General features: G+C 43.6%; 1 protein-coding gene and 2 long non-coding RNA genes across 3 annotated transcripts; 2 read left to right on the top strand and 1 right to left on the bottom strand.

The window, feature by feature from the left end:
- Positions 1-38: 38 nt before the first annotated feature.
- kif3a (kinesin family member 3A) lies at positions 39-10,971 on the top strand. Its single transcript, XM_049746976.2, has 17 exons — positions 39-216; positions 625-898; positions 1,348-1,492; positions 1,753-1,837; positions 1,980-2,085; positions 4,723-4,862; positions 5,203-5,400; positions 5,480-5,654; positions 5,755-5,853; positions 6,788-6,944; positions 7,421-7,601; positions 7,840-7,950; positions 8,224-8,349; positions 8,780-8,833; positions 8,958-9,026; positions 9,124-9,254; positions 10,066-10,971. Exons 1-17 carry the CDS (start codon positions 211-213, stop codon positions 10,112-10,114), a joined length of 2,106 nt encoding a protein of 701 aa, XP_049602933.1. The 5' UTR covers positions 39-210; the 3' UTR covers positions 10,115-10,971.
- Positions 10,640-14,834, bottom strand: LOC125984953 (uncharacterized). The gene is made up of 3 exons (XR_007487170.2): positions 14,698-14,834; positions 11,684-14,543; positions 10,640-11,111 (listed from the first exon to the last, which is right to left on the bottom strand). It is a non-coding gene; the product is annotated as an uncharacterized lncRNA (long non-coding RNA).
- Positions 14,250-15,929, top strand: LOC137840097 (uncharacterized). The gene is made up of 3 exons (XR_011086539.1): positions 14,250-14,376; positions 14,455-14,525; positions 14,788-15,929. It is a non-coding gene; the product is annotated as an uncharacterized lncRNA (long non-coding RNA).
- The last annotated feature ends 574 nt before the right edge of the window (positions 15,930-16,503 follow it).

Raw genomic sequence — 16,503 nt, 5'->3', positions numbered from 1 at the left:
AGCTGTGAGGAATTCCTCCGAGTCGCCCCCAGCAGGTGACGCATGCGCACTACGCACAGTCTTAGCCGAGCTACGGAACGTGAGGCTGATATTATGGATTCCACAATGGCTTTTAAATTCTTAAAATAACCAGTCTAATGCTCAACGGACACAATAATACAAACACCGGTCATTGCACGTATACTCTAACTACTTCCCTGCTGTTTTACCATGCCGGTAAGTTGCTCCGCCCATTTGTATTTTGTGTTTTGTTCGCCAAGGGTTTCCTCCCTTCCTCCGATCCCAACGATGTGATGCTAACCGGTTAGCCTGTTAGCTCACTCGCCGTTAACCAGAATGTTAGGAAAATGTGCACTTTGCGCTTCGTCGTTGTCCGTTTCAACGAATGGGTTTAGTCACTGGAAATATTTCTCATTTTTTCTCACCGTTGATGTCATCTGTAATCTGTATTGTTTGCGTCTCGTCATCCTTAGCAACCAAGCGCCAACAAACAGAAACTAGTGCTAATTAACCAATCTACTCAGAGTCTAATGGCGTTAATCAATTCAAGCCCTTCCAATTTTCCACTGTAGCGTTATGACTGTGTTTACGTGTCGCGCAATGACCGACCGTGATATCTTGCAGAGCAATAAGGTTGAAAAGCCGGAGGTGAGCGATAACGTCAAGGTGGTGGTACGATGTCGTCCGCTGAACCAGAAAGAGACTGCGATGTGCTACAAGCTGGCCGTCGCCGTGGACGAGTTCCGCGGTACCATCACGGTCAACAAGCTGGACACTCAGCAGGAGCCTCCCAAAACATTCACTTTTGACACGGTGTTTGGACCAGAGAGCAAACAGCTGGATGTCTACAACCTTACTGCCCGGCCCATCGTTGACTCGGTGCTGGCAGGATACAATGGTATTAATAATATAGTAGTATTATGTGATCATGTTTTGCTTAATAGCCTGTGTGGATTCATATACACTCACTAGACACTTGAATAGTCAGCCCTCCACAGTCTGTCCACATAAAGCTGAATGATGTTTCAATACATTGTCATGAATCATAAACCATCATTTCCCAGCCTTTATTGAGCCAAGCCCCCTATTTTACATTTATATAATCTTATTTTACACCACCAAAGTATTCAAGATGTGTCAGAAAAGTTCTAGGTCATGTACTGCTGTCACAGGTGATACACCAGCACATCTAAAAGGGATCCTGCATCAATCATTGCAAAACCCATTTCATGTGTATCAGTCTTCAATAGCCATTATGATGATATGTTACATTTTGCAACCCATATTGAATCTCAGTGGGATTTTTTTTTTTTTTTTTTTGCATCTATGTGCTTCTGTTTATTTCAGGTACCATCTTTGCCTATGGCCAAACTGGAACCGGTAAGACCTTCACCATGGAAGGTCTACGAGCAGTGCCAGAGCTCCGAGGGATAATCCCCAATTCCTTTGCACATATATTTGGTCACATTGCCAAAGCAGAGGGAGACACTAGGTATGTAAAAATGACAGATTTGAGGCTTTTATTTCCTCATTATCAATATTGGCCCCTTCATTTATATTATTCCATTTCATTGTCTATACAATCTAATATTTCATTAAAATGTTAAATTTGCACCTAAAACATTCATGCCATGTTTTGTTTTTTTAACTTGCAGAATGCATCTAAACATTGTGTTGCTTGAAAAAATTGAAATTATATTGGAGCAACTACTAATATTTTGATGAGTCAGAGACTGTTATACACCTCGACAGGTTTCTGGTTCATGTATCATACCTGGAGATTTATAATGAAGAAGTGCGTGACTTGTTGTCCAAGGACCAGACGCAGAGACTGGAGGTATCATATCTGTTACCAAAAATGGTGTTGATTCAGTGATTCTTCTTGAAACAGCTGCAAAAAATACTGCTTCATTTGTAGATTGGCTTCTAAGGGAATCAATCATTCTTGCGCATCACTGTTTTTTTTTTTTCTATATTAGGTTAAAGAAAGACCAGATGTTGGCGTGTATATCAAAGATCTTTCTGGATATGTGGCGAACAATGCTGACGACATGGACAGAATCATGACTTTGGGCAACAAAAACCGTAAGAAGAGAATTAACAACCACTTATTCCAACTTTACTGTTTATCTGTTTGCAAAGATTTTCAATGGAGTGATGTGGCAACCCCACACTGCAAATAACGAGGAACTCAAAGTGACTGTAAAGAGGCTTTATCAACAAGCCTGTACTTTACACAACACTGAGTAGCCCAGGGATGGGCAAACTTTAATCCGGCCCGCCAACCCTAAATAAATTGTATTTTTAAACATTTTTTTGGGGTCATTTTGCCTGCAATGACTGCGTTTCCCCAGTAGATGGGGAACCACTCGCCTGCGCATTTACCGTATTTGCCGCTGTATTGGTCGACCTTTTTCGATCCAAAATCGACCGAAAAAAATCGACCTCGACTTATACATCCATCCATCCATCCATTTTCTGAACCGCTTAGTCCCCACGGGGGTCGCGGGCGTGCCGGAGCCTATCCCAGCCGTCATCGGGCAGTAGGCGGGGGACTCCCTGAACCGGTTGCCAGCCAATCGCAGGGCACACAGAGACAAACAACCATTCGCACTCGCACTCACACCTAGGGACAATTTGGAGTGATCAATCGGCCTACCAAGCATGTTTTTGGGATGTGGGAGGAAACCGGAGTGCCCGGAGAAAACCCACGCGGGCTCGGGGAGAACATGCAAACTCCGCACAGGGAGGGCCGGAGGTGGAATCGAACCCGCACCCTCCTAACTGTGAGGCGGACGTGCTACCCAGTGCGCCACCGAGCCGCCTCGAATTATACACCGAGTCATAAAATTTAACTTCGTATTCATCGCTTCAAATGTGATGGTAACCAAGGCCGTTTCTCATGCATCTCATTGTGCGTTGCACTTAGAAAATTTGAACCGGGTGGCGTGCGCGAGTGCGCGGCCCGCTGGAAGTCGAATGAGGCTCAGCGATCTCCTCCGCGGTGCTTATAAACAGCCGATCCGCTCGGCGGGGGCTATTTTCGGCCACTTGGCGCGTGCGCACGGCCTCCCGGATGTGCCGGGCGCGTGCGCGAGCTCGCCGGCCGCTGGAAGTCGAATGAGGCTCCGCAATCTCCTCCGCGGTGCTTATAAAGTGCCGATCCGCTCGGCTTGGAGCTATTTCCGGCCTCCCGTTGGTGCCGGGCGGCGTGCGCGAGCTCGCCGGCCGCTGGAAGTCGAATGAGGCTCCGCGATCTCCTCCGCGGTGCTTATAAACAGCCGCATGCGCACGGCCTCCCGGAATTTGAACACATTTTGTCAATAAATTTCGCATATTGAATTTTGAAGTTTAATATAATGCAACAATTGAGCTCGACTTATAGAAAGGATATATCATAAAATCGTAAATTTCCGTCAGATTTTAGGGGGTCGACTTATACACCGAGTCGACCTGTACACCGGCAAATACGGTACTACCGGAAGCCGTGTCACAAAGCTCGGTGCACACTCACTCACTCAGTAGTACGGAAATAGCGCACTCGCGCTGTATTTGTATCAGTGCCGAATTTAGAGCGTGGGTTGTGACGACAGCATTCTTGTAATTTGCGCGCCGAGCTTTTAGATACAGTTTTACGCTAAAGCCACCCACAAACCTTCCCCTGGAATCCTTCCATTAAAATGAGTCGCCCAAGGAAAAGCAAGGTGGACACTGAGTGCCGAGTGTTTAAAAAGTGGCCAATTTGGCTCGACGTACGCGACGTGACGTTCAGCCACATGAACATCAACATCAACCCGTCACAGATCTAGGTAAACGGACCAACACCTCGGATCTCTCCTAAGAATTACCACAACAAATTTTACTCCAGACTGTGACACACTAGCAAAAAAAGGGAGACCAACAACACTGTTCCCACTGAAAATGAAGGGGAGGCTTTCAAGTTTGTTGTAAAAAAATGCATTTTGAATATGATCTGTACAAATAGCAGGGATTGAAACTAGCGACCATTCTCATTTTCAAACAATGCAGGATGCTCAAGGACATTGATGCACCACCTGTTTGTGACTAATCTTAACCTGTAAAGTTCTTAAGGCTTACTTTAAGGAAGTGTTTCCCGTTTCTTCACCTCTGTTACCAGGTGTTTGTGAGTTAAAACTCTGCTATGATTTTCAGATACCCCTCACCGTGTTGCCGTTTTGATTATTTTTTTTTGGATGTATGCTTTCACCGATTCGTCAAGATGATATATTTGGTCAGAATGTTTGCTGTTTGATGTGATCTCATAAGATAAACATCTTTCATTAATCTGACCTGCAGGCACTGAAGTGATGGAGACTGTTATTCATAATGACAGTGTCGTATTTTATGAGAATCGCTGATAGCAGTTTTTTAGGGATGTTTTTTTTTTTTTTTAATGCTGTTAATAAATGCATTTGTTTTCAAAAAACTTTTTTTGAATATCCATGCTTTACTACCTACTAAAGGCCAAAACCTTTTATGCAGTGACCTTTACAGGTCGTTTATATTACTTCACACAAACACTACATCGATCTGCTCCTGGTTCAGCCCCCCGGTCAAAATTTAGAACCTAATTCGGCCCGCAAGTCAAAAAGTTTGCCCACCTCTGGAGTAGCCTCTTAACTCGCATACAATAGTTGTTTGTGTGTAGCTTCATCATTGTTTTGATCCAACCACCTGTTTTCTGCATTTTCCTCTCAATAGGCTCTGTTGGTGCCACAAATATGAATGAGCACAGCTCTCGATCACACGCCATCTTCACCATCACCATCGAGTGCAGCGAGAAGGGCGTAGATGGAAATCAGCACGTGCGCATGGGAAAGCTTCATCTTGTTGATCTCGCAGTATGTCAAACATCATTTATATCACTTCCACAAACGGAAATTATCATCACAGTAACTTATCAATGGTTATGATCCACGTGTACATATTTTTTTCCTCTCTGTGGTCAAAACTAAACCTCTATTCACAATACTGGGGTAAGACTACATTTACTAGAGTGTCAAGCAGGAAAATGTGTGTAACACAAGAGTGCAGAGGAGTTATTTTTGAATATCATGTGGACAGAATTTGGCAGTTAAGGAAAACACTGCATCAAGTTTAGCCTTTACCATGGCTAAAGGTTTTGATTGTGGACATGGCCTGATTCTTACTATTAATTTAATATGTGTACCCCCCTCACAGGGTTCAGAAAGACAGGGTAAAACGGGGGCCACAGGCCAGCGCCTGAAGGAAGCCACAAAAATCAATCTGTCACTCTCCACTTTGGGTAACGTCATCTCCGCCCTTGTGGATGGCAAGAGCACCCATGTGCCCTACAGGAACTCCAAACTTACCCGCCTGCTGCAGGACTCCCTAGGAGGGAACTCCAAGACCTTGATGGTAAGGCCAAACAAAGGAGATATTTTCCGAGATTTGGCAAGACTTCAGCGTGCTGACGTTTTGGCTTGTCGCCGACCAGTGTGCAAACATAGGTCCCGCGGACTACAACTACGACGAGACCATCAGCACTCTGCGCTATGCTAACAGAGCCAAGAACATCAAGAATAAGGCCAGAATCAACGAGGACCCCAAGGAAGCTCTACTGCGCAAATTTCAGAAGGAAATTGAGGATCTGAAGAAGAAACTTGAGGAGGGTAATAAGTTTCCTCCTGACCCCACCTGAGCTGAGCACACTCTTCTTATGTCGTAGTCTTTGTGACATTATACTGTTTCATAATGCCTTGACGGTCCCAGGTGAGGAGATCTCCGGCTCGGAGGGCAGCGGCTCGGACGAGCCCGATGAAGGGGACGAAGAAGGAGGGGACGCAGGACAAGGACGCAGGAGACGAAGAGGTAACAATTACAAGGCCTTGAATCTATTTTCTCCTCTTGTAGAGAGGAAATTTGAGTTTGTGAACTGCTTTCTTGATGCATTAATTTGACGGAAGTTTTGTCAGTAGTTCTCTCAGGATTTTTTTTTCTATTCCACCACTATTCTGGTAGCAAAATGCATATGACACACACCTCGCATCCTCACATCCCTTTATTGCTAAAGTTGATGAATGTTAGATTTAGTTAATTTGTACCACTAGCTCAGTGGCCTAGTGGTAGAGTGTCCGCTCTGAGACTGAAAGGTTGTGGGTTCAAACCCCGGCCGGGTCATACCAAAGACTATAAAAATGGGACCCATTGCCTCCCTGCTTGGCACTCAGCATTAAGGGTTGGAATTGGGGTTTAGATCATCAAATGATTCCCGAGCGCGGCACCGCTGCTGCTCACTGCTCCCCCCTCCCCCAGGGGATGGGTTAAATGCAGAGGACAAATTTCACCACACCCAGATGTGTGTGTGACGATCATTGGGACTAAAAAAAAATGCCCACAGTCAGCTCATGGCTCAGCTTTATTCTACTCCTTCAAGCCTTCACCTGTACCATTTTTCATTCACTGACCTGCGTTAAGTGTTCTTATTTTCTTTGTCTTTGCTGTATTGGTATTTGTCTAACATTCGTGTGTTCTTTCTCCTCCTTTTGCCTTTGTCTTTACAACTCTTCTTCCTCCAAGGAGAAAGAGGTCGGTGTAAGAATATTTATGGTCCATCTGTCCTGTAGCAAATGTTTTGCTTTTAACGAAAGCATATGACATATTCTGAGGTTATTTTCAAGTAGGTTGTTGCTAAGCCACAACTGACATTTCTGTCCAAGATTCAATTCCTTCTGTGGTTTGTAACCATTGTGCCTTTAAAATATTAGATATTGCAGAATCCAGTTAGCACATATTGTTATTTCAGGGAAGAAGAAGGTTTCACCAGAAAAGATGGTGGAGATGCAGGCCAAAATTGAAGAAGAGAGAAAGGCTTTGGAGGCCAAGTTGGACATGGAGGAGGAGGAGAGGAACAAGGCAAAAGCTGAGCTGGAGAAGAGGGAGAAGGATCTTCTCAAAGCTCAGTGAGTAAACCAGAAGAATAGCAACACATCTTCACATATGTACTTAAAATGAATTTTTCTTTCACAGTGCACATCAAAGTTTTTTTGGGGGGACTTTTTGTGTCTAAGTCAAAGTCTGCTTTAATGTCAATTTCTTCACATGCCAAGACATACAAAGAGATCGAAATTACGTTTCCCACTATCCCACGGTGACAAGACATAGTACACAATATACATACAAGTAAACAACACAAAAAATAAAAACAAGAAGGCACAAACAATGAATAAATAAGAGCGATGAATAAATAATGAATAAACAAATAACATAATAAATAAGAGGAGCAAAAATGGAGCAAGTGTGCACAAAGCAGACAGTCAGAACATAGCGTAACAGTTTTGGAGGGTAACTTATTGTTGGAGCCTGTTTCTGTGTATCGAGTTTTAGGATGTTTAAAAAAAACGTCACATTTTTCACCACATCATATTATCACTCTTAGGCAGGAGCATCATCTTCTGCGTGAGAAATTGTCAGCCTTGGAGAAGAAGGTAATTGTAGGGGGTGTCGACCTCCTGGCAAAGGCTGAAGAACAGGAGAAGCTTCTCGAGGAGTCCAACAGTGAGTTGGAGGAACGCCGACGGAGGGCGGAGCGCCTTCGCAAGGAACTGGAGGAAAAGGAGGTAAACACATTGCATGGGAAATCAACTCTTGTTTGTTTGTTTAACTGATTTTTTTTATTTTTTTTCTTATTAAATACTGTAATTCATTGTGGGGGTCACATTCCAGACCACAAGCACATTGCAATGCAATATATGGAGGGAGCTGTCTTAAAAATGGCTTGTCAAACTCTTCCTACCTACGGTACCACTGCAGCCATGTGTATCTGTGTAAATCTGCATCTGTGTATTTCCAAAACAGCAAGAACGCTTGGACATTGAGGAAAAGTACACAAGCCTTCAGGAGGAGGCCCAAGGAAAGACCAAGAAACTGAAAAAAGTCTGGACCATGTTGATGGCTGCCAAGTCAGAGGTAAGTGACTCTGGCGGTGATGTATATTCAGCATAAGTTGAATTAGATTATGAAAGGAACGTCTGCGGACCTTCTTCAAGGTTGAACACCCTGCAGGTGGCAGAAACGTGCCATTTCACAAATCTGACGCCACATTGCTCCTCAATTTGTGTGAGAATCAGTTGAATTGTGCTCGCACTAAATGCTTGTGAAAAACGTTTGTAGGCACTAATTGGAATGTGCTTGGATATGCCATGTGACCCTTCACATTGAGTCTTCTCCTTCCTACTTCAGTTGGCAGATTTGCAACAAGAACATCACCGAGAGATTGAGGGCCTCCTGGAGAACATTCGCCAGCTGAGCCGGGAGCTGCGACTCCAAATGCTGATCATAGACAACTTTATTCCTCAAGAATATCAGGTCTGTGTCTATTTATTACTATTATAATTTTTTTCAGTTGTTCATACATGCTGAGACCTTGTATAAACTCTGTCCTTGAAAAACGTAAGTTGACTAAAGTTGAAGTAACTTTACCACATGCTCAGAGCAGACAGCCAAAGAATGGCTCTGTTTTGTTGTAAATTTAGCTTGCAAGTTGTTTCTCAGTACTTTTTTTGCTAGAAATGTAAACCTAACTTTTAAGAATAAGAGTGTATGTTGATGCGATTGCTGTTCTTTCCCTAGCTAGAAGCATTGCTAACACTTTTTCATTCCTTGCTGTGAGTGGTAATTTTCATAAAGAGTTCCCTGTAAACTGCCAACACGAGAGAGATACATCCAGTCAAGTAGTGAATAAAGATCATTCTCTATAACTATGTATGTATAACTTTGACATTTTCCCTCTCTGTAGGAGATGATTGAGAACTATGTGCACTGGAATGAAGACATTGGAGAATGGCAGCTGGTAATTGTTTTGTTTTGCTAACTTGACTATGGAGCTGAGACTCACCGTTGTTTTTATTTGATGAAGTGAATCACGATGGTCCTCAAGATCCAGATTGTCTATAATTTGTATTTTTTCGTGTCAGAAATGTGTCGCTTTCACTGGCAACAACATGAGAAAACAAACACCTGCTCCAGGCAAAAAAGAAAAAGACGTAAGGTTTTTCTGCTCTACTTGTTCCCGTCCAATTGACAAATATTCGATACCTGTCGCTTTTCTTCTCAACACCCTGCTTGACTCTCATCCTGCAGCCTTTCGAGGTGGACCTGTCCTATGTGTATTTGGCCTACACAAAGGAGAGCATGCAACAGTCACTGATGAGGCTTGAGAGACCCAAAACCTCTAAAAGTAGCAAGAGTGGCCGGCCCAAGACTGGTCGCAGGTAAACACAACACAGACCACAAGTAAAGCTTACTAGAACTTTAGTTGAGGTTTAATGGGGTTAGTTGGGGTTAATCGGAGGTCCATAACTAATAGTTTATGAGATATGTACATTAGATAGAAATCTATGTGACAATGATGACTATTGCAATGTCAATTCGACCCGGTGTTGACCTAATGAATACATCGCAGCATTTGTGCTGACATTGTCAGGCAGGGAACAAGGCGGAGGACTCGGATGCAGAGTCTTTCTTTTCGCGGATTTATTCCAACAAAAAGATGACCAAAAAGACAACTCAAAGCGCCTCTTGCGAGGGAAACACTCGGCAAAAAGTCCAAACAAAAAGCGTCGCACTCGGGCGAGACAAAAAGGCTATGGGGAACAAGGCACTAACAAAAGGCGTCGCTCTGTGGCGAGACAGAAAGGAGGAATCTTACTAGGAATTCGGACGGCAAGGAATCGCTGGTGGTCGGGACGAGGCAAGACACACTGGCACAAGACACGGGGAAGACACGGACTAAATACACACAAAAGGGCTGGGACACAGGTGCTGACAATTAGTGTCAACCACACAGGTGCACACAATCGGGATCAGGGAATACAAGACAACAGAAACAGAGGAAGGAACCACGAACTGAAACGGAAGGGATGACAAAATAAAACAGGAAGTGAAGTTACGACACAGACAAGACAGAAATCCGGAAAATAAACGTGACCGCATGACAGACATCAAGATATAATCTCCGTTCTGAGAAGCCGCCTTCCAGATAGAGCGCCACTAACGCTTATCTCTTATATTAACCCCTGACAGGAAAAGGTCTGGAAAAGCAGAGACGGCCGTCGAGTCCCCTCAGCAGTGAAGACATGCCAATGTCAAGAAAAGAAGCCTCTCGTATAAACTGATGATCCTTATTTAAAAAAAAAAGATCTGAATACACCGACACGGGCTTAAATGTGACGCAGCTGAAAAGCTATTTGGAGTATTATAGTCAATAGGATCCCCGGTTTCACATAATACTGTATCTTGGCAATGCATTTCAACAGCAGCGGCCCCTCTTATTGGGGCCCTGCATCTAACGGGAGATAAATCTGGGCTGCTTACAGGTCATGGCTACATTTGTTCTTTTTCTGCAGCAGCAGATCCTTTTCATTTAAGTCTGAAATTCCAAGTTAGTTCTACAAAGACTGTCACTTAAAAAAAACGGTCCCAAATAGGTCAGCCTAACATTTGCATTAATAGATGTGAACATATGTTAAAACTTTAAACTGGATCTGTATGTTCTGATGACCGACGGCAACTGTTGTATTGGTTGGAAACTCCATGCAGTCATCTGCAATGATAAAGATCCTAAAGTCAAATTGTTTTTGAAGATTCAGGCTGAAGAGAGATGACGTAGTATTTAGGTGAAAGTGTGCTTTCTAGTATTTCACGTGGGTGCAAAGTTTTGGGAACATGCATGCCAGACAGCTTTCTCATTAGTACCACGTGTTCATCTATCATTTTGAAAAATTACAGCTGTATTGTTGAGATGCACCATATTTACTCTATGCCTTAGTATAATGCACTTGTATGAGGCTCTGTGAAGGTCATGTTAATTTCACTTGCGTATTTCATAGTGGAGGCAAAACGGCTTTTGTTTGATATCACGATACATGTCAAATGTTTACATTCACCCTGGAAGTTTTATTTATTAAATTATTTTACACGTTTACCTCACATTTGTGTTGTTCTTTTTGTCTTTGTCTTGATGGTGTAGATGACAGTGGTGATTAGTAATGTGCATTTACGTACCCATTTTCCTGTATGCGTCGGGCTTGGATGACTTTCTTTGTAAGATAAGGCTTCCCTCTCACCACCTGACACCGTAGGCCAGACATATAAAGAAGATGAGCGATTATTGTCTCAAACCGGTACTTAGCAGAAAATCTTTTAGCTCCTTCAATGATGAAGTCGGCCTGTTTGCAGCCTTTTCTTGTCTTTTCATCAAAAAGACGAGGCAGTCATCAGTTCTTGGTAATGTCAGTTATGCCACATCTCCACTCGATGACTGTTTTCACTGAGTCCTATGGTGTGATTATTTTCCATCCTGGTTCTGACTTATACCTTTGAGCAATTTGATCCCTCTGTTGTTGTGAAAGCTCTCTTCAAGATGTGACTGGAAACATTTTATTTGGTGCATCTGAAATGGTGACAAATGGTGACGCTGACTCCTATTTAGCATGAGTTTAAATTAGATTGGTTGATTCTGAACACAGGCACTTGCCCAGTTATCAGGGTGTGCAGACTTATGCAACCATGTACTGTCACCATTGGCTTTTGCACCATGAGAGTCAGTCACGGGGACTGTAAAAAAGGCAAAACCCATCAATATAATAAAATAATAATTATATTTTTATCATTTTTATTTGAATATACCGTATGTACTTACTGGGAGAAGACATGCATTCTCCGTTGCTTCCTGGATACTCTTTAGCTGGATATAATCAGAAAGCACAAAGGATGCTGAAAAGAAGGCCATGAGTATGACAGTGTTAAGTGTCATCATGATTTCAAAAGCGAGCACAGGCCGACGCTGTCAGGTGGGGCAAAAAAACAATAAGCCCCACTTTCAGATGCTCTGCTTTACATAAGAGGCATAAGAGGAAAGAAAGACCATATAAGAACTTAAAGTAGCGTGGGTCCACGCATGTGACCCGCGCCCACATTGAGTAGCACCTCGACATTTATTGTATGTATTAGGGGTGTGACAAAAACTAATTCATATTGGAAAAAGTGCTTTTAATTTGACAAATCGAATGATACATTTTAAAATAGATGAGTAACGTACATCAAGATAACTCATTTTCTACCATTATGATTGAATATGATTCAGTGTCCATTTCTTATTATATATAAGTGAGAATCCAATGTGCATTTCACATGTGGATGAATACATTCACTGGTTTACAATGTCAATTTTAGCAAGGCCTTGGTGGTGCAAAGGTTAGTGTAGGCGCTGGTTTGACTCCTGCCTCAGGCCTGTTTCGGTCCAGAGTATTTTTCAACTCTAGTTTGAACTCCTACTTACTCTACGTAAACCCCTATTTCAAACTAGGGGTATTTATGCATTTATTTTATTTTTTATTTTCATTTTTTATTATTATTTTATTTTTGTATTGTTTTATTTATTTATTTTATTTATTTATTTTTTATGCTGCCTACCCCAACTCTTGTTTTTGATTCTTTTGCTCGTCTTCAAAAAACTTAAGAAGCCTGTATAACGCCATACAAAGCGTGTCTGCAATCTTTTTGGCGTGGTGTTCGTGTGTGTCGGTGGTGACTTGGAAGCTTTTGTGCACACTTGTGTTGCTGCCGAGCACCGACGACGAGACAAAAGCTGACTGAGTTGACATCACAAACGGGTCCACTCAACATATGATGCTGTCATTCCACTCAACATATGATGCTGTCATTCTCCGTCCGTCTCTTGTTTACCTTCAGAGCGTGTCAGACCTGCACAGGCGAGTAAAATATTCACTTTATTTATTTATATTCATATATATATTTATTTATATATATTTATTTATATATATACATATATTTATATATATATATATATATATATATATATATATATATAAAAATATACATTTTTGTTTTTGTTTTTTTGCAGATAGTACAAAGCCTGCCCGGTGTACACAAAACCGAGGTGTTTACGCCTATTTGGTTTGTGGCTGTGATCGCAACGGCCTGCGTTGGACTTTGTTGTCTTGCAGCAACCCGCTGAGGTGCATATTTGCAATGACAAGATGGACACGCGAGAAGTGTTGGAAATAGTTACACAACGAGCCACCCCAGGTTTTCTTCTTTCTGCATGTGCACAGAGACTCATCTGGTGCTTGTTGTTGTTTCAGAGCTGCTTGGGTGTCTGACTAGATGGCAGAACTATGGAAAATGCTGTTACTTCTTCGGATTGGACAAGATTTCGTGGAGTCAGGCTGAGATCATTTGTGTTATGAAGGCAGGCCACCTGGTGAGCAGTGAGAACGAACGAGAGCAGTTAACGTGTCTCTCTCTCTCTCAATCGCTCACTCACTCAACCCAACTGTCATCCATCCATCCATTTTCTGAACCGCTTAGTCCCCACGGGGGTCGCGGGCGTGCTGGAGCCTATCCCAGCCGTCATCGGGCAGTAGGCGGGGGACACCCTGAACTGGTTGCCAGCCAATCGCAGGGCACACAGAGACAGACAACCAATCTCACTCACACTCACACCTAGGGACAATTTGGAGTCTTCAATCGGCCTACCAAGCATGTTTTTGGAATGTGGGAGGAAACCGGAGTGCCCGGAGAAAACCCACGCGGGCCCGGGGAGAACATGCAAACTCCACACAGGGAGGGCCGGAGGTGGATCGAACCCGCACCCTCCTAACTGTGAGGCGGACATGCTACCCAGTGCGCCACCGAGCCGCCCTCAACCCAACTGTTTCGTTCTCATTCCACTTTGTCTTTCTTGCAGAAGTGGCTGGCATATAGCAACTTTGCAGACCTGGATGGGCTTGCACCGCAAGTTGCATGATAGCCAAGTGTGGCAGTGGACAGACGGAACACCTTACTTCAACATGTCCTTCCAGTGAGCACTATATTGCTTTAGATGATGACGATGATGACTAAACTTGAAAAATACCTCTGGAACGGAGACAAAAGGGGGAGTGGACAACACATAATTGGCGTTATTTATCTTTAATATTTCATTTATTACTTTACAATTATGATTTATTGTTATTTATTTCTGCTTTATTTAGGCAATGTGATTTATTTCTCTCCTCTGTTTGTTACTCATGTCCAATATTATTATTTCTTTGAGCTACTGGAACACAAATTTCTTGAGGGAGCCATCCCAAAGAATGAAGAAACTTGAGACTAAGTCTGAAATACCAGCAGCAGCTCTTGTCTGCTGCGGGCTGTACCTTGGCACCCGCTGCTCTGTGCCAAGGATTTCGTCACTTGCAGGGCCTGGGATCGCTTTGAGCCAAACAACATTCGTGGAAAACTGCAGTAAGATGTGGCCGACTTGCATGGGTGCCTGGAACGACCTCCTGTGTAACTATTATCAGCGGTTCATTTGCAAGCAGCCCTTGGGTGAGTGCAGTTCTGTGGCTGCAGCCTGTTACTCGTACTGAACTAAAAAATACTTTTTGTTGACTTATCTGGTTGAAGGCATGTGCTCCTCCAATGCGTGTTCCTCTCAGAACACGTCCTGCATGTGCCTGCTCGCCATGACCACCACGGTGAGTTGATGGTTTGTGCTGTGGATGTCAAAAATCATTTTTACTCTCTTGTCGTCCCCCCCAATTATGTAAACCTACCACCGTCAAAAATCAAGCGGGCATTCACGACATGCAACACAATGGCTTTGTGGGATCAAATTTCATCTTCATGGGCAAAAGTGATTGGACTCACTGAGGAAAGTTTGCCCAGCGTTGTCGGTGAAGAACTTGAGTTGCCCGTAAACTGCAGTAGTTGTCATCTTTCCCTATTGTGTGTGCACAGGGGGGGGGGTCGGATTCCAAGCTGTGCTCGACGGTCTCAGCGTGGGCCGCAGCATCGTCATCAACGGACAATCCAATGCTCAAGCAAAGAACACGCACACGCGCGCGCGCGCGCACACACACGCACACACACACACACACGCACACACACACACACACACACACACACACACACACACACACACACACACACACACACACACACACACACACACACACACACACACACAAAGAAGGCAGCAAAGACGACATGGCATTTGTCCGGCAGGCTGGTCAACTTCTGCGAGGGTGACGGCAAAGGCAATGCAACTGGCAACACGGTGCTGCACCTGCATTTCAAATTTGCGACACAAGACTTCATCATCAGCACCAGACGCCTGTGGAACTCCAAGAAGACTGGGACGCTTTTTTAGCACACCCATTCGGACCAGGACGTGCTTTTGAGGTGATCGCTACGTCGTCGTTCAGTCGTCACCTAAATGAAAGTGGACATGGGCTTTTGGAAGCTTTTCCCTTTTCTGCACCGAGCGTCTATGACGAAAAGGCTTTGTGTCCCTCAAACTTAAAATAGCTTTTGAAAACGCTTGAAGTGGGAACAAGTCGTAAATATGCAGTTTTGGGCGACGATTGAGCAGAGTAGTCGGGAGTTGCGGGCTTTACCCGAGTTGGTGCGCTTACTGAGCCTGCTGCCGCCTTGTCGCCGTGCAGATTGGCATCAAGTGTGGCTGGGGCGCTTTCCAATTGACCTTCAACAACGAGCACCAGGAGGACTTTGCATATCCAATTCAAAACCTGCAGAATATCAACTGGCTGGAGGTGTGGCAAGTGACGCAGATCGACGTCCAGCTGAAGTGATGAAGTGGCTTCCTGTCTGGGCGTTGTCGACAGCAATCAGCTACCTCCATCCTTTTTTATTTCAGCGCTCGGTTGCCGCCACCTGTTGTCCACTATAGACTAGTATTACGGTAAGACATTTTCACAGCCTTATTATGCTTGTGTGGAAAATCAAATGCTGCTAATAAGTTTAAACACACATTCTTATGATTTCTTGAATTTTTTTTAAAAGAGATCATGTAAACATCCCTCCTTTAAACTGACAATGTAAACTTGTTTGAACCAGAATAAAGGCATTGAAATTTGCAATTGGTTTGTATGTCAATTCCATATACTACTGAATATTGCGTGTGTGCGTGCGCGAGGCTAAAGAAGCGGTCCACTGCTCAATGTCACTGATGTGGAATTCAATTACTTTTGGTGAATATTTTTTCTCAGCCCCTCTCATTTGTTCTCATCGGGAAAAATAATTCAAAATAGGGTCAAGCTTGGGACCTGTCGAACGAGTTTTCCAGGCTCTTGATTTAGACGGCTTTGGTATTTGTGCAATTTTGGCACCCTCTTGTGGATAGTTTATTAATGCAATGGCGATCTAAAGAAGCACCTTTAGGTCGAGTTTAATTTCACTTTAAATTTTAAAGTTTCCTGTTTTCAGGATTTTTTTCGTGTGTTGTCTGGGGGCAATCCCCGTCTCTTACAGTGAATGTTTATAATAATCTACGTATTTTACGCATGCTCGCATTTTAAATTGTTTTAAACCTTATCTGCGAATGACCTGGCACCACTGTGGAACCAAAGTTTACCATCAGGCCGTGGACCAGTAGGAGCGCGAGGGCATCCGTGACCATCAGCCAATAGGAGCTCTCGCAGGATTTGGGCTCCA

Source organism: Syngnathus scovelli, chromosome 1 (genome assembly GCF_024217435.2).
Source record: "Syngnathus scovelli strain Florida chromosome 1, RoL_Ssco_1.2, whole genome shotgun sequence".
Lineage (NCBI taxonomy): Eukaryota > Metazoa > Chordata > Actinopteri > Syngnathiformes > Syngnathidae > Syngnathus > Syngnathus scovelli.
The sequence above is the reverse complement of the archived record's forward strand: the minus strand, read 5'-3'. Positions and strand labels throughout refer to the sequence as shown.